We start from the raw sequence: 16,778 nt of genomic DNA on the forward strand, positions 1-16,778 counted from the left end.
CGCCATCATGGCTGACGTCACCGGCCCCGCCCACCCGCGCGCGGCGGGGGCGTGGCTGTGTGGGCGTGGCCCGATGGCGGGGGCGTGGCCGGGCGGCGCGCGGCGGCGGCAGCGCCATGTCGATGGAGGACCCCTTCTTCGTGGTGAAGGGGTGAGCGCCGCGGGGCTCCGCCGGCCCGGGGGCACCGCCGGCCCCGGGGGCACCGCCGGCTCGGGGGCACCGCCCCAGGGACGCGCGACGCGCCCGGGCGCGGGAGGGGCGGGCAGGGCCGCCGCGCAGCCCGGCGGGCCCGCGGGCGGGGGGCTGTGGGGCTGTGCGGGGGAAGATGGCGGCCGCGCCCCCGCGCTGCTGAGGGCCGGGCCGGGCCCCGCGGGCCAGGGGATGGATGTGCGCTCGGGGGGCGGCGGCCGGGCCTCCGCGGGCTCCGTGAGGGGCCCCGGCCGCGGCTGCAGGTGCGGCTCGGGGCAGAGCGGGGCTGGGGCTGGACAAGGGGGGAAGGTGGAGAGGAGCAGGGGGACAAACGATGGCCGTGAGAGGAAGAGAACGCAGGGAAATGCCAGCTGAAGGTGGCCAGAGGAAAGTTGTCATTAATGGGGTGGAAGGAGCTCTGTTGGAGGGTCCAGTGGAGGGCACAAAGGTGGTTTGGAGTCTGGAGCATCTCTGGTGAGGAGAGGCTGCAGGAGCTGGGCCTGTTCAGTCCAGAGGGGATCTCATCAGTCCATATAAACATCTCTAAGGCATGTCAGGAGGATGGTGCCAGACCCTTTGCAGCAACAGGGCGAGGAGCAGTGGCCATAAACTAAAACACAAGAAGTTCCACCTCAAGGTGAGGAAGGACTTCTTTACAGTGAGGGTGGCAGAGCGCTGGAAAAGGCTTCCTAGGGAGGCCATGGAGTTTGCTGGAGACATTCCAAACCCATCTGGAGGTATCCCTGCTCTAGGTGATGGTGCCTTGACAGGGGGTTTGGGCTGCATGATCCACAGAGGTCCCTTCCAACCCCAGCGATTATTCTGTGAGAGCAGCTCCATCACCAAACACTGCCCTCGGGCCACCTTCAGCTTGTGCTGGGGGCTGGTCTTCTGCCCCTTGTCACAGCAAAACAGCCCTGAGGACAGCAGGGGGGCTCCTGGAGGGGTGCTGGGGGGAGCTTCGAGGAGAAGAAGTGTGGGAAAGGATATTGGTGCAGCCAGGGAAGGTGAATCCCTTTCCCAGGATAAACTGTGCTTAGAGGAAGGTGTAGGAGTCGCCATGGGTGGGGAGCAAGCGTCCTGTCAAACTTTCCAGAGATGTTCCTGCGGCGTGTGGGGAAGGGCAGGGAGGGGAAGGGGGATGTGCTGCCGCTCCCACAGTTAATTATTACCTGCCAGGTCCGAGGGGCTGCTGTGCTGCAGCCACCAGAACTGCTGCCTGTTTGCTTTCCTGGTGCCTGGAGCTCCTCCCATAGGGGACACCCAGCTCTGCTTTAAGTTCTTGCTGTTGGGGACTTCCACAAGTGTGGAAAAAAACAAAACAACAAAAAAATCCAGCCAAACAAAACCAAAACTTGTGCTGGCAAGTAGAGGAGGGAATGAAGTTTCCAGATGCTCAGTGCTGGCTTTGGGGCACTCAGAGTGGCAGACTCAGAGCTGTAGGTGAAGAAGAGCAGGGACATGCATCAGAGTGCTGAGAAACCTGCAGCTTGGACAGCAACTGCAGGGCTTCAGGCCCTGGGGGAACTTGGAGAGCTGCACTCCTGGCACCTCAGTGCCTCTGCCCTGCTCTCCTTCCCTGGGGTGAAACATACACTGCTGTGTGCCAGCTCGTGGTGGGCACAGTCTGATCTCATCCCAGCTCCCTGTGAACCTTGGGGAGCAGTTCCCAGCTCAGGACTGCAGAGTTTGTAAATGCAGGTAACCCCACTGAGGGTCTGTGACCCGAATTCACAAACCTGCTTGCCCCAAACCGAGCTGTCAGCACTGCCTTCCCCTGCTGTGAGTGCACTCATCCCCAAAAGAGCTTAGAGCAGCAGAAAAAACTTGTGCTTCCTAAGCCAGCATGGTAGGCCTGTGTGTTTTTTCAAATGCTGGATTAAAATAAACAGTTCTGCACTCACCACTCTGCCTGGCTGTGGTGTGGGGCAGTTCCTGTAACTCTGTGTGCCCCTGGGGTATCTTACATGGGTAGTTAAGGGCCTGGAGAGGAAAACTGTTGGGAGAGGAATGCCAAGTGTGGATTGCCAAAGAGCTGCCTCGTTCAGACCCTCTGCCCTGGCTTGCCTGGGTGACACCCAGCAGCTCCCCCTGAAGAAATGTGTCCCTTCATGAGTTGCCTCATGCTGCAGAGAGGTGCAGGGCAAATCCTTATTTCACAAAACAAACATGGAGTTGTTGGAAGGAGACGTGGCTGGGAGGAAGCTGTGGCAGCCCTGCTGGGCTGGACACGGGGCTGTCCCTGCAGTGTCACTGCTGCAGGGCAGCTGGTGGTAATTCCTGGCTTCTCTTCCCTTCCTGCTGGCTGCAGGGAGGTGCAGAAAGCTGTGAACACTGCCCAGGGGCTCTTCCAGAGGTGGACAGAGCTCTTGCAAGATCCCTCCATCGCCACAAGAGAAGAAATCGACTGGACCACCAATGAGCTCAGGAACAACCTGCGGAGCATCGAGTGGGACCTGGAGGACCTGGATGAAACCATTAGTATCCTTTTTGTGGCCCTTTGGAGGTAGCTGCAGGTTGTACTAAATAGCCAAGCCCCAGTGCTTGTCACTCTTGGCAAAAATCAGGACTGCCTGGGATTGAATTTTATGTTCACATTGGCTTTTCTCAAACTGCAAATGAGAAATTAAGTCAAGGATTTTCCTTTTGTCTCCCTTTTTGCAAGCTGTATTCTAAGGGGCTTTGTTCTAAAAAGCATATTGTGTCGTGTGAATCTGGATTTCTGTGGGGTCAGTTCATCCTCCAGGCTGCCTTCCAGAAATACTCCTTTTCCCTTCTGTTCCTCTGAGTGCTCCTGAAATCTCTGCACAGCATCACAGAACCAAAAAAAAACCACGTGGAAAAGAGAAACCTTGCGTGTGTGCGTGCACTGCCGTGTCTCCTTTTCCATCCAGCCTGCTGCTCTTTGCTGATCCCATTTTGGGACCAGGCCCACCACCACAGTGGCCCCTTGGCACCCTGGGGGTTTGTGTGTCCCTGTGTGTACCCAGCCCTGCTTCCAGGGACTCCTTGACTCGGTGCCCAGGCATCGTGGAGGCAAACCCGCGGAAATTCAACCTCGATGCCACGGAGCTGGGAATCCGCAAAGCCTTCATCACCAGCACGCGGCAGGTGGTCAGGGTAAGGAGCCTGCCCTGGGGCTCAGGGCCTGGGGGGATTGGTGGGTAAAAAAGCACATCTTGGGGCTGTTCTGTGGTGGGCTGGAGAGCAGAGAGTGAACCTGCTGCCTGCTGAGTCTCAGGCTTCCTCCTCTTCCCCGTGCGTTCCCTCCTGGAGCTGCCCAGAAGGGTTTGGGGGTGCAGGTGCCCCACGGAATTCCCTCCTTTTATGCTGCTGACCCTTGAAGCCTGCACACTGCTCTGGCAGCAGTGAGCTGGGAGCCTGTGGTAGCAGGAGGAAGATTGAAGACCCAGCTGCAATGTGGAGCCTCCCTTCAGAGTTGAGGGAAATCTCGACAGTCCTGAGCGTTTGTAGCACTGGTTTTCAGCAGCAGGGAGACCACTTTGAGCACTGCCAGATGGTTAAAGCCTGCTGTTATTGACATGGTGACTTCCACTTCCTACCCCTGCAATATAGTCCAAACAACCACTGGATTTATTTTTAACTTGAGGAAGATTTTTTTTTTAGTTTAAGCTTACGCTTGAGAAGTAAAAAGGGGATTGTAACAACTTGGTGGTAACAAATAGAGAAGAAACATCTTTCCAAAATCATCACTGCCTGGTAACAAGCTGCTAGTTAGGAACTTTCTGTCTATTAATAGCTACACTGAGTTTCTGCTGCCCCTCATGACTCTGATGTTCCTGCTTCACAAAATGCACTGGTGTGGCTGGCAGCAAGCCTGTTGCCCCACCTGCAGTCCTGTGGTCTGGATGCAGTTCCCAAGGCTTGCTGCCTGGGAGCTGATCCCAAAACCACACTGGCCCCAGGTAGCAGGCATGTGCTTGCTGCCTTGTCCTCGGTGCAGTCTGCTCTGTAATGGGCAGGATCAGGCAAGCCTGCTCTCTGGTCCTCTTCTCCTGGCTGAAAAATGCTGGGTAATGCCTTTTGGAGCAGTGTCTCCTACTGGGAAATGAAATTTGTAAGTGGCCTTGTGCAACTGGCCTCCAGTTTCCATGGGGGAAATTTGTGATGCAGACAGTGAGAGTTAACCAAGTGGGATGTGATGGTGCTCTTCAGTGACGTGTTGCACATCTCTGAGCAGTAAAACACATCTGGATCCTCTGGTGGCATCAGAACTCTGCTGGTGGATCTGACAGATGACATTGACTGCTTGCTAATTTATAAAAACCAGGTTATGTTACATTGTGATGGGGAGCCTTCTGTGGTTAGTGACCTTCTGCAGGAACTCCACAGCAAAAATTCATTGGTAGGAGAGAACATTGACACAGTCAGAGGGGATGGCCACAGGACAGGAAATCTGCCTTCTGCTGTGGAATATAAAACCAGATGCAGCTGGGAATGAAGAACAGGAGGTTATAGGCTTCAAGGCCTTGACAAACACTTCCTCACATTCTGTCAACAGGAACATTCTTTTATTGTACAAATCAATGTTCTGGTTGTAGTGGAGAAAATTGAGTAGTAAATGAGGAATATTTTCAAAATACCCCAATGCTGTTGATTCCAGTATTAGTATAACAATGAAAATTTCTACAGTATGTTTCCAGACTCTTCAAAAGTGTGGGTTTTCAAAGAAAATCTCCCTTCCCTCTTTCCCCCTTGTAGAAGCTTTGCTGGGTATAAACAGCCCTGTAGCAGCCTGAATTTGCCTGTCATCTCAAATCCAATGCTCACATGCTCCTTCTTTTGTTGAACAGGACATGAAGGATCAGATGTCAAACTCATCCATGCAAGCACTGGCTGAAAGAAAAAACAGGCAGGTGAGAGCCAGAAATGAGCAATGTATTTCTGCTACAATGTCTATCCTGTCTGGAATCCTTCCCCTTACAATCCTTGGGTGTGGGAAGGGGCTCCCAGGCTGTGTTTGAGCTGTGTCCATTTGGCTGCCCTGGGAGAGCTGGTTCTCACAGGCTGCCAGCCTCTCCCAAGCCTCTCTCAGAGCAGTAAGTCAGCACTCACCATCTGTCTCTGTCTTCAGAGCTGGTTGTTTACAGCTGTCAGCATTGCGCCATCCCATGGAAAGGGAAATCTCCCTCCTCCTCCTCCTCGGGGGGAAGCAGCTCAGAATCCATGTCAGTGACTGTAATCCTGCACTCTGCTGGATTTAGGAGCCAAGATGGTGCAATATCCTTTCATGCAGCTCCTTCTCGTAATAGCCGTGTAAGAAGATGGAAGGAGCTCCAGGAGTCTGGTGTTGTCTGCACTTGTAATCTAAGGAATAGAAATAGATGCAGCTCGTGCTGCTTGCTGGCTGATGGAGAGGCTGTAAGGAGATACTGCAGCTGACTTCCAGACCCACTCCAGTAAAAGCTGGTGTGTGCTTCATACACTTAATTGTCTGTACTGCATCAGCCTCACCACACGTGGCAAAAACAACAAACCGGGAAGCACAGAACTCATTCCTGAGCTTGTCTCAGGGTTAATTGACATGCTTGGCAAACACTCCCAGCAACAAAGTCCCTGACACCCTTGCTCAAACAAGTCTGTAGCTTTCCCTGCGATTTGCTGCTTTCCTTTGCATGAAGTTCCTGAGAGCTGCAGGAGACCATATGGCCCAGCTCACACAGTGACATCTGGTCAGGAAAATCAACTTCCCCTTGCTGCCTTCCTCTCCCTTCCCAGCCCCTCACCTTCATTCCAGACTGCAAGGCTTGTGCTGGGCTTTGTGTCTGAGGGGCTGGCTGGCAGGGACCTGACCCTCACAGCCCAGGCTGCCAAACAGGCCTTTTCTATTGAAGCTGCAGGCAAAGCTAGAGCACTGCACTAAATAAAAAGGAGCTGCCCTTGCCACAAACTGGAGGGACCAGGAGCTTGCTCAGTGTCTTGGGGGCAGAAAAAGCCAGATGTCCTGCTGGCTTCCTGCATGGTCAGTCTGTCAGCTTTCCTCACCCCTCCTTGAACCTTGTAAGTCAGATGCACCCTAGACACAGTCTGGTTTTCAGCCTGACAGAGCAGCCTGGTCATTGTCTTGCTGTTCTTCACAAATACTCATCCTGCCCACAACCAGCTGCAGGATGGTCTCATTACAGGTCAGCCTGGCTTCCACACTGGAGGGCAGAGTCCCTAACCCTTCCCTAGTGCTGCAAGGTGCAGCTCCTCACATGCAGGTCATCTTCATTCTCCAGCATCTGTCGCTTGGGTTATTCCCCTTTCAGATATATTTGGCTGGAGAACACATCTCTGCAGGCTTTGCATGAGTTTATCTGTTCAGGTTGTAGGCAGGTAGCAAGAGTAACTGTATGCTGGCAGCTGAAGAGCCTGCTGGAGAGACAGGCAGCCTGGATCACAGAACACAAGCATACAGCCCTGCTCTGGTTATACATTGCATTATTTTACTGTCAGCTCAACTGGTTAAGTACTTTATCGAGACCCTCTTAGGCCCCTGTCATTAGCAGCAGAGTGCTCAGATGGAGCTGTACATCTGTTAACACAGCATACCCAGACACTTTCCCAGCTCACATGTCCTAGCACACAGTGCTGCCTCTGGAGCAGGCCTCTGCCAGTCCTTTGTGCTGTGCAGGCCTCTTGCACACACTGCCAGTCAGCCACACTCCAGCTCTCCTGCTGCTGGAGAGGCATCTCTGCAATCCCAGGCTGCAGAGGCTTCCCAGGCTGGCATTTTGGCTCTGTGTTGGTGTAGTTCATGACAGCACTTTGGCTGAGTAGCAGCAGAGCAGGAGGGAAGGGATGCTGTGTGCGTGTGTACACGAGTGTTGCCTTGTCTGCCTTCCCACCTCACGCTGCAGACGGGCTGTGAGCAGACACAAGGGTGTTGCTAAGAGCTCTCTGCATCTGTTCAGGCACTGCTGGGAGAGAGTGGGAGTCAGAGTTGGAGCTCTGGACATGACAAGTACAGCCGTCTGGACCGGGAGCTGCAATTAGCAAATTCACATTTCATCGAGGAGCAGCAAGCTCAACAACAGGTAAGGCAGCTGCCATCACAGACTAAATAGCTTTGCTTGCCAAATGGGTGCCAGGGGGGCTGGTCTGGCTCCAGGAGCCTGACAGTCCTCTTTGCTTGTGGCATGTGTCTGTGCCTGCATGTCCTGTGCAGCACAGCTTTGGGTGATCTCTGCACAAGGTTCTAACCCTGGAGGTGTGGGGCTTCTGCTGCGTTTAGGAGGCAGTTGGCACAATCTGGAAGGTGTAGCACACTAGAATTTAATAGTGCAAGGATTGGTGAAATCATTGGAAGAGTAGAAACACTGTGAAAAGGGCCCATTTGTCTTATGCAACTTCCCCTGGTTAAAAAATGTTTGGTGTTGTTTGTGTGCATCTCCCATCAGACCGGGCTGGGAGCAGGAGCACGCGCCTGCTTCCTTTTCCTGCTTTTGTCACCGTGAGATTAGTGAGAAGGGCTGTGTGAGGCCTTGGGAGAACCCCTGGAGAGGCACTTCCCAGCTGCACTTCCAGCTGCCAGGGGAGTTTGCCTGGAGAAGTGCCCAGGCCAGGCACAGCCTGGAGAACTGCAGGGCCTTGACACAGGCAGTGACTTGGAGGTGGCAGACTCTGCTGAAGCTCCTGGCCCATGGTGCCACCTCGGCTTCCAGACACGTTTTACCTACTGACTCCAGGGGGATAAATAGCTTCAGAAATAGGTAACTAGGGTAAAGCTAATCCTTAGCGTGACTGTGCCCTGAAAATGACTTAAAACAGCAGCAGACTTATTCCTTTGGCACATTCAGAGCCTGGCTGGCTATTTTTAGCTGTAGAAGCTGCAACAGCCTTCTGCTTGCATTAACCCCTTGTTAGCTGCAGCACATTCCAGGTGGCATCTCCCAGGCACAGCATCAGTGTGCCTCCCTGCCTACTCACCTTGCCAAGGTTTTGATGACCTTTGGAGCTTTCCAAAGTCACTTTAGCTGTGCATGCAGCATGGATGAGCTGAGGCTGGATTTGCAGGGATGTCTGGAGGCTGCAGCCTGCTGTGCCATGGGGATGCCATGCCGTGGAGTCTTTCCCTGGTTGTCTCCTCTCCAGCATTTCTCAGGAATGCAGTCCTCATTCCTGGTGGCTTAGGTCTGAGCCCAGGTCTCACAGCTGATGTTGGCTGAGCAGCAAGTGCCTGTCCAGTGGATGGGCTGGCTCCAAGCCAGCTGCAGGCAGCAGATCTGTAATTGCCCACTTCTCTTCTCTTCTGTTTGGCCCCAGCTGATTGTGGAGCAGCAGGATGAGCAGTTGGAGCTGGTCTCTGGCAGCATCGGGGTGCTCAAGAACATGTCCCAGCGCATTGGCGGGGAGCTGGAAGAGCAAGCAGTGTAAGTGTGGTGGCAAAAACCTGGCACAGGGCTGGCTGCAACATGGCTGGGTGTCCTCACACATCTGTCTGCCTCTGGTAGAGCCTGGAGTTCACTGGTCCCTCAGGCAGCCTCTCCCTGCCAGCCTGTGGGAAGCATTTTGTACTGCAATCTGCAAGGATCCCACTGCAACCTCCTTCCTTTAGAAGCCTGCATCTAGGGCAGGCCTGACTGCCACCTCACCTTTCCTCTCCTTTTCACACGCTCCCCCTCAGGCAGACAGCAGATAAGGGAGGGAGGTGCTGAGCAATGCAGATGCTGGCTACTTCTCCACTCTGCAGGGTTTTGTGCTGCCCCTGGACAGCTGCTGGGGCCAGGAGCTCTCAGCTGTGCCCTGAAACACACAGCACAGAGCTGCTCTTCATCACTGAAGTTAAAAATAACCCTCACCCACGCAAAGGGTTAAAGGGCAGCTCACCAAGTCATTTTGCATCCATCCATCCATCCATTTACATATAAATTAGATTTCTTACCCAGTTCTTGTCCTTTGCAAACAAGTTCCCAGTTGTGCAGGCTAACAGCTATGCTTCCAGAAAGGCTTGAAGGGCTAAAACCCCTCCTTGTTTGGCTGGTAGTAGTCTGGAGGGCCATGTCCCTTATGAAGTGATTTCATCTTGGATGGAGAGGAGGAACTTTCAAGCTCCCTCCTGTGTGAAGGTGTGCAGCATGAGAATCCTCTGCCCTCACAGAGGAGATTGGTGTGGTGTGTCTGTTTCTAGATCATCACACAAGCCATCAGTGCTTGCACGATTAGCTCTTAACTACCACAGTGAGGTTTTCCCCACTGAATGAAGGTTTAACAAGTGCCCTGGCACTCCAAATGAAGGAGTCTGTCCTTTTAAATGCATTAAGCTTTAAAGTCCCACAGGCTGGAGACAATTGGATTAGTACCTTGACTCTGGATGCGCACTGGCACGGACAAAGCATGGATTCAGGAAGGCTTTCAGATCCATTACAGTCACTGTCTGGAGGAAGTAAAAGGGTAACTTCCATGCAGAGCCTGAAAAGCACCTTAAAAGCAACTGCAGATCTCATTCCCACTTGAGACATGACTGAAACAAGATTTTAGTTTAAACTGCAAGCCCTGACCAAGAAAAGGGATTTAAAGCCCAAGCTGACACGTAGATGCTAATCACAGATTATAAATGAGACTTTCCTTTTGTAAGGAGGAAGCCCCTCCCCCACTCCTCACCTTGCAGATATGTGCAGAGTTCAGCCACAAACACCCAGGGAGGATCAGTCTGGCAGGAATCCCGAGTTACTTCCCACCAAAGCAGAGCTGCTGTTTCAGCAGCTTTTCCCCCTCCCTTGGGTGCTTCCAGGAGAGGAGGCCACATTCATTTTGTCTGCCAGGGTGTGATACTCTGCTCACATCAGTGTTTTGATCTACGTGTGTGAGCATGGTGCACAATTCCCAAGGGATGTGCCACGTGCTGACCAGTGCCCTGCTTCTGTGTCCTCAGGATGCTGGATGACTTCTCCCACGAGCTGGACAGCACTCAGTCGCGCCTTGACAACGTCATGAAGAAGCTCGCCAAAGTGTCTCACATGACGAGTGGTAGGTCCTGGGAAGTGGGATCCAGTCCTGGAAAGGGAGACACAAGCCCTTGGATCTTCAGGTTGGGACACTGTGCTCCCACCCACCCAGGCAAGGGGAGGGAGCAGCTCTCAGTTCTTGAAAGAAGGGGAAAGTTTCCAAGCCCGGCAGCTGCTCCTGCCCAGACACTGCTCTGCTGCCTGTCCCCTCCCTTTGTTTTATTTACAGATGCCTTTCTATTTATGCTGCTGCTGCTGGGAAAATCCCCCTCTAGCTGGTGGGAGGGGAAGCTCTGCAGCCTCCTGCTCTGCTGCAGTTTCCCGGGCTGCCTGTGGAACAAAAGTCAAGGTGCCATTAAACACCGGCCACGTGTGTGGCTTGCCCCGCACCAGAATGCCTGCAGCAATCCTCTTCCCAAATCCCACCTGTCCTGGGGCTCCTGCTGCCTGCTGGCTGTTGTGGGTCCCATCTCTCTCAGCTGGTGGAGGAAAGAGCTGAATTCTGTGCTGCAGCCACAGAAAAGTCCTTATAAGGCTGTGCCTGAAGCCGGGGCGCCGCGGGCAGAGCAAACAGGAAGCCCGGCCTGGCTGCCGGGAAGTCCCACGCTGCCACTGCCTCTGAGCCTGGCACCGTGCCCAGCAGTGCCTCCTCACACCCCTCTCCCCTGGGTGCTCAGGAGAGCAGCAGCCTGTCAGGAGGAGAAGCATTCCTGCTCTGCAGGATTAGGCTGTCCGAGGGATTTATGAGGTGGTGGGAATACAGCCCTAGAGAGACCTCTTGGAGTGCTGACAGTGCTCTTTGGGTCAGCAGTAGCTCTGCAGCAGCACAAACCCTGTGTCTCTGCCCTTTCCTCTGGGAAAACCCATGGAACTCTGCAGAGTGTTTCTGAGTGTTGTGAAAGAGCTGGAATTCCTGCTGGAATCACCTATGCCAGGGAGAGTGGGAGGGCTCTTTCTGGGGTAGCTACTGTGTCTAGGAGTTGAGGGGGTGCCAGCAGCCCTGTCCCACTGCTGCACCATCATCTCATCATCATCTCAGGGGGAATGTGGTGTTGAGCCAATGAGGTGTAGAGATGCCCAGGGAAACCTGATTCCTGGCCCTGTCCTAAGGGAAGCCTCCACAATCTCTTCCTGGCAGAGCTCCTCAGGGCAGCTTTCACCAGATCCCTTCTTGTTCCTCTGGCAAACAGACTACTCCACGAATGAACAGCAAACACAGCAGCTCTCTGCTTGTTCTCCCAATTGCTTTTGAGCCAGCTTTTCAAAGCTGTTTGAACTTGGTTGGGAAGAAGCCTCAGAATTCCCACAGCTGTTCCCAAACCCCAGTGTATCCTGGAGGAGAATGCCTCACTGCAATATTCAGTGCCACAGCCTTTCTCCCACAGGAACTGTTGTTTTGGCTTTTTGTAGCTTAAGCTTGAATATGGTTCCTAATAGAACCAAATTTTCCTTCTCCACTAAAGCAGGAAGACTGATGCTTCCTTTTCTTTCCAGATCGACGGCAGTGGTGTGCAATTGTTGTCCTCTTCGTCATCTTGCTAGTGGTGCTCATCCTGTTTTTTGTCCTGTGATGACAAAAACTGAACTTCCTGGGACGCCCCCTCCCCGCCCCCTCGCCCCGGCAGCGCGGGGAAATGAAACACTCCCGATTTCCGTCCGCCCACAGAGATCCCGGCAGGAACCCCCGCACCCAGCTCTCACCATCCTCCTCCAGGCCTGCGGCTCGGCGTCCCCCCGGCCCCGGGGAGAGGGGGCAGCGCTGGAGCTGCCTCTGCCCTGCTGCGCTGCAGTCTGGATCCATGGAGCTGGAGGGGACCTGAGCCCCGCGCTGCCGCCGCTGCAGGTAGGAGCCGTGAGAGATGGACACAGCAGCGAGCCCTGGGGACGATGGGACGGGGGAGGAGTTACTGAATTCACCGCGCATCTACTGGGAGCGGTGAAACCCCCCAAGCCGCAGCGAGGGAGGGGAGCCCTGGCCCTGCTCCCCGTGCCCCTCCCTGCCTCCTGTGGGCGGGCTCTGTAGCAGCAGTTCACTGCCGAGAGAGCACGGTGAGTCCTGCCAGAGCTTTCCTGCCCTCTCCCTGGGCAGAGGGCAGAGCTGTAGGGTCTCATGTCCTGCCATCGGCCACCCAGGCCCCCTCAGACACCCCAGAGCTTCAAACCTGGGGTGCTGCACTCCGAGCGCTGGCAATCAGCTGTGAGCCAGAGAGGGAGAGTCCTGAAGCTTTTAAACTTGCCTCCCTCATTATACAGGCCTCTAAAGCTCCTTGACTGATGCTTTCTTTGCCCTTGTATAACTGAGTCTCTGCTTCTGTTTAACAGCTGCTTCTCTTTGGCAAGTGATTTGCCAAGTCTAAAATAACTTATTTTTTTTAAGAAAAAAAAACTTTAAAGATTTTTTTGATGACCATTAGAGCCACGTTCTCTCTGCGGGTGCACGACACACATGACCAGAGGAACAGTGCTCACTGATGTATTTTAAGTGTACATGAACTTGTAAATAGGATGTCTTAATTTTTCCCAACCGCTATTTTTTGGACGCCTCTGTTGTAAGCAACCAAAAGGCAGGAGATTCGAAGCTAGGATCATGTTTCCATATTCCTTCCCAGTCCTTTTGTCACCTCCCAGTTGTTTGTCACTCCAGTTGTCTCAGCAGTGTTGGATTCCCTGCAGGGAATGTGGAGTAGCCAGGTGGGCAGTACCAAAAATGTGGTGAAAAAAGCTCACCTGGGCAGAGGGACCGTGCTGCAAGCACCAATTGTGGGATGGGGGGTGACTCTTGAGGAAAGCAAAAACGGTTTCTTACTCCAGTCTGCTCCCATATTTTGAGTTGCAAACATGAAAAGACTCAGCACAGCCTGGCTTATGGCTCCCAGATGGGGCTGGGGGAGGAAGTTAATTGGCACTGACGCAAAGACTTCTGCTGAAATTGCAAATCACCCCCAAAATCATCCCCCCCGCCGCCGCCTTAGAATCTTGCCACCGCACGGCTTTACCTCCGGAACTGAACACTCCTCCCCCCGCCGCCTTCGTGGCTCCCTCCGAGGTCTGCTGGGCCCCCTGTCCCTCCCGCAGGCACTGCCTGCACAGCCGGCGGCTCCGTGCCTTCCGCAGCCGGGCGGGGCCGGACGGAGCCTCCCGGACGGAGCCTCCCGGGATGGAGCCTCCCCGGCCGGAGCCTCCCGGGATGGATCCCGGCTGCTCCTCAGTAACGCACACGTGGTGCCTCGGCGCCCACCCGCACTCACGAGTCCAGTGGCTCCCTATCCTTGCAGAGCACCCCTGCAGGGCATAGGTGGGGTCTGCTTTCCAGGGCTGGCTGTAGCAGTGTCCGTGCCACTCCGTGGGTCTGTAGCTCTCCAGGAGCAGTTCCCAGCAGCACGGGTCTGGGCAGGGAGCAGGGCTCACTGCTGGCTGCTGTTTGCACACCTCTGATCCCCGTGTTAATTCCAGCGTGTTTGTGCATCCTTCGGGAATGACTCCCATGTAGGAGGGCTCCTTTGGTAGTCCAGGGGGTGGCCCAGTGCTGACATCACCTCAAGCCACCCGAGTGTCTCTGGTCCCTTTCCTCGTGTACATTTGCTTTTCTGTCGCTGGTGGTGCCCTTCCCTTTAACACTAAATAAAGGTGCAGCAGCGTAGATCTCCACTCCTCCTTGCCTGACTCTTGCTCCCGGAACAAGCTCGGGGTCTCCTGGCAGCAGGGAGTGGGAAAAGCTCTCCCACTAGCATTTGCCAGGCATCACCATCCTGGTTTTTGAGGCATAAGCAGCATCTGCAGTTTCTGGGGTCACCTCAGCATTGTGGGCAGCTGTGCCCAGATGTGGAGCACCACTGTGCAGAGGGCAGCCATTGCTGCTGGAAACACTCCAAGGATGTGTTTTGCCTTCCATGGCTGGAAAAAAGAGCCCCTCAAAATCCCCAAGGAGCCCTGCAGGTGGCTGAGCCCCCCTGCCTACCTGCCCAGGGCCCCCAAGGCCACAAGCGCCACCCCAACCCCTCCATGCCACAAGCCAAGGGCACTGTTTTGTTATTGCAGAGATGTATTTTTGGGTTTCAGTTTGAAATAACTTAAAAGAACCTCACCAGCCCTCGAGCACAAGGTGGCAGTGCTGGCAGGAAGCCCTGTGTCTCCTGGGGTCACGGAGATGGCGTGTCCCCATGCTGGTCACCCCAGTGCCCAGCAGGACAGACCCACCCGGCTCTGCTGGGGCCAGGCTGTCCCCTGTCCCTCACACCTGGGCAGCTCCTGCAGACTCTGGGGGTCCTTGGTCCCACACTCTCCCAGGGGCACAAGGAAAGCCACTGCAGTGGAGCTGGGCAGGTCCTGGCGCTGCGAGCCAGCTTGGTCCATGCCATGCCATTCTGCAGCACCCTGGGGCATCACTGGGCCCTGTTCCTCCTCCCATCACCGGGCCATCCTCCTCCTCTCTTGCCGGCCTGGCGGGAGCCGTGCCAGGCTAGCGCGGCGCCGGGCGCTGCCGGAGCACACGCAGGGCCAGGCTGTCGGCCTGCAGCAGCAGCTGCCGGATGCGGGCCAGCCCCAGCCCCGAGACGGCCGCGCCGTTGACCTGCAGGATCTCGTCCCCCACGCCCAGGAGCCCCGCGTAGAGCTTGGCCGTGCCAGCATCCGCCATCTCCTGCACGTAGACACCTGCGGAGGGAACGGGGATGGGTGAGAGCCCTTCCTGCCCCGGAGCGCCAGGGGCTGCACAGACACAGACCTGTGACAAACAGCCTTTGGCGTGGGCTGCGTGTCACGAGCCGAGCGCTGAGGGACACACAGGACACATGGCAGCATCCCCCTCCTGCATCACTTCTGCAGCAACGGAGCAACCCCCTGCACCCGTGCCCGAGCTCGCCCTTGGGGTGGGACGAGAGCCGCCATGGAGGGATCAGAGTGTGCCGGAGCTTTGGGATGATCCCACAATACCTGTGTCGGGCCGGCCGTGTCCGGAGGTGACGGAGAAGCCGAAGGCGCCGTGGGGCGGTCGCTGCAGCTCCAGCTGGCTGGTGCCATCGGGGAACACCTCGACCACGCGGCCCACCGCGCGCAGCTGGCCCGGCGCCCCGATATCCTCCACGCTCAGCGAGCGCTGCGGCCCCGAGCCCCCCTTCCTGTGGGGACAGGGAGCATGGCTGAGCGGGGACAAGGGACGTGCAGCCCAGGGTGATGCAGCCCAGCACAGCGTCCTGGGATGTGCCAGCCCCCATCCTACCTGTCAGCCGTGCTCTGGGGCAGGAGGTAGGCACTGGCACGAGATGCCTTCCCCAGCTGGGGATGCAGGCTCTGGATAGAGGCAGCTTTTTGGGGCTGGCAGAAGGGTGACACCTGGGGAGAAACACCTGGCTGAGATGGGGACAAACACTGCGCAGCACCACGGTGCCGAGGGAGTGGAGGAGTTGGGACATCCCATCCCCCTGGAGCATTCCCCAACTCAGTGCTGAGGAGGGACAAGCTCCCTTGTCTATCTGCTCTTCCACTACCACCCCTCTCCTTCCTTCCCCCTTCCACTTCCCAGTTGACTCTGGACTTTTCAAACGCAGCAAGTTTGGAGTGGCGCATCCCCCCACGCCCCCTCCAGGCCTGAGCCACAAATCCACACTCAGGAGCACTTCATCCCAGCCCAGCATCCTTTCCCCTGTGCCACGCCGGTCTCTCCGCGTGGGGCGATGTCCAAGCTCACCAGCTGCAGCGACTGCAGGGACGGTGACTTCCTGACGCCGGGGCTGCCCTGCGGGGAGCCGCCGGGGGCCGGCAGCTGCTCCATGCTGTAGCAGCGGAAGCGGCCCAGGCGCTGCTTGGTGCTCTGGCTCAGGCTGCACAGGAGCTTCTTCAGCGCCGAGGCCGAAGCGCTGCTGCCCTTGCGGCTCACGGGCCGGCCCGGCTCCCTGCGGGAGAGGCGTGGAGGTCACACACCGAGGGGCTGCGGGACCTGCACCCGCCTCGGCAGCCTTGAGAGCTGCAGCACGGTGAGAGAGTGACACGTTTGTCACTACCCAAAGTGACCCGAAGGGCTCCCTCCCTGTTTTCTCCGTTATTTCAGGGGTTTGACACATCTCAGAAGTCCCCTGCTCTGCCACAAGGGATCACATCCTGCCAACGGGCTCAGAGGACCCAGCACCACCTTGGAACTCTCCTGCCAGGCTGAGAGATGCAGCGCCAGGCACAGGGCTGGCAGGATCGCACTTGGAAAGCTCCAAGGCAGCTGATTTTCCCCACCTGACACCAGGGAAACACCTCTGCTGTAACATCCCCGGCAGAACCAGATGTGGGGAAACACAGCTCCCCCAAACCCACAGCACCACACGGGCACACTGTAACCCCCACACTGTGGTTTCTGTGAGGTTTTTGGAGCCAGGGAGCTGAACCCAGCAGTGCCCAGGAGAGAAGCTCGGGGCCGCAGGGTTTGGGATGCCGTGGCCGCCCCCGCTCGCTCACCCATGCATCGCATTCCCAGCCGGGAGCCGCTGGGGCTGCGCTCCCGACATCCCGGCACCTTCCCCGGCAGGATGAGCAGCCTCCGGGGGCACGGCGGTGACAGCGCTGCCAGCGGGGTGTGACAGTGCCCCTGCAACCACAGTGAGACGGTCACACGCCTGTTCCATCGGGGACCCCCCCAGCACTCCACGCGCGGG

General features: G+C 56.2%; 2 protein-coding genes and 1 long non-coding RNA gene across 3 annotated transcripts in view; 1 reads left to right on the top strand and 2 right to left on the bottom strand.

The window, feature by feature from the left end:
• On the top strand, window positions 1–13,788 carry STX6 (syntaxin 6). Its single transcript, XM_064427642.1, has 8 exons — window positions 1–151; window positions 2,502–2,671; window positions 3,216–3,310; window positions 5,005–5,067; window positions 7,108–7,230; window positions 8,459–8,565; window positions 10,068–10,162; window positions 11,635–13,788. Exons 1-8 carry the CDS (start codon window positions 117–119, stop codon window positions 11,709–11,711), a joined length of 765 nt encoding a protein of 254 aa, XP_064283712.1. The 5' UTR covers window positions 1–116; the 3' UTR covers window positions 11,712–13,788.
• LOC135304812 (uncharacterized) lies at window positions 4,701–10,619 on the bottom strand. The gene is made up of 2 exons (XR_010366045.1): window positions 10,567–10,619; window positions 4,701–10,189 (listed from the first exon to the last, which is right to left on the bottom strand). It is a non-coding gene; the product is annotated as an uncharacterized LOC135304812 (long non-coding RNA).
• The window catches only part of KIAA1614 (KIAA1614 ortholog), a 16,016-nt gene continuing 11,923 nt past the window's right edge, over window positions 12,686–16,778 (bottom strand). Inside the window, exons 6-11 of the mRNA XM_064427639.1 lie at window positions 16,582–16,711; window positions 15,827–16,031; window positions 15,359–15,471; window positions 15,073–15,257; window positions 13,320–14,793; window positions 12,686–13,289 (exon numbers count right to left, since the gene is read on the bottom strand). Coding sequence (XP_064283709.1) covers window positions 14,600–14,793; window positions 15,073–15,257; window positions 15,359–15,471; window positions 15,827–16,031; window positions 16,582–16,711 — 827 coding nt within the window. The 3' untranslated portion in view covers window positions 12,686–13,289; window positions 13,320–14,599. The remainder of the gene's footprint in view (window positions 13,290–13,319; window positions 14,794–15,072; window positions 15,258–15,358; window positions 15,472–15,826; window positions 16,032–16,581; window positions 16,712–16,778) is intronic.

This window comes from Passer domesticus, chromosome 7 (genome assembly GCF_036417665.1).
Source record: "Passer domesticus isolate bPasDom1 chromosome 7, bPasDom1.hap1, whole genome shotgun sequence".
Lineage (NCBI taxonomy): Eukaryota > Metazoa > Chordata > Aves > Passeriformes > Passeridae > Passer > Passer domesticus.

Excerpts from the sequence above, each read along its gene's own strand:
- STX6 (XM_064427642.1), top strand. The coding sequence starts at position 117 with ATGTCGATGGAGGACCCCTTCTTCGTGGTGAAGGG. Across the intron at positions 2,672-3,215 it reads GGACCTGGATGAAACCATTA|GCATCGTGGAGGCAAACCCG; the intron begins GTATCCTTTTTG and ends CTCGGTGCCCAG. Across the intron at positions 10,163-11,634 it reads AGTGTCTCACATGACGAGTG|ATCGACGGCAGTGGTGTGCA; the intron begins GTAGGTCCTGGG and ends TTTTCTTTCCAG.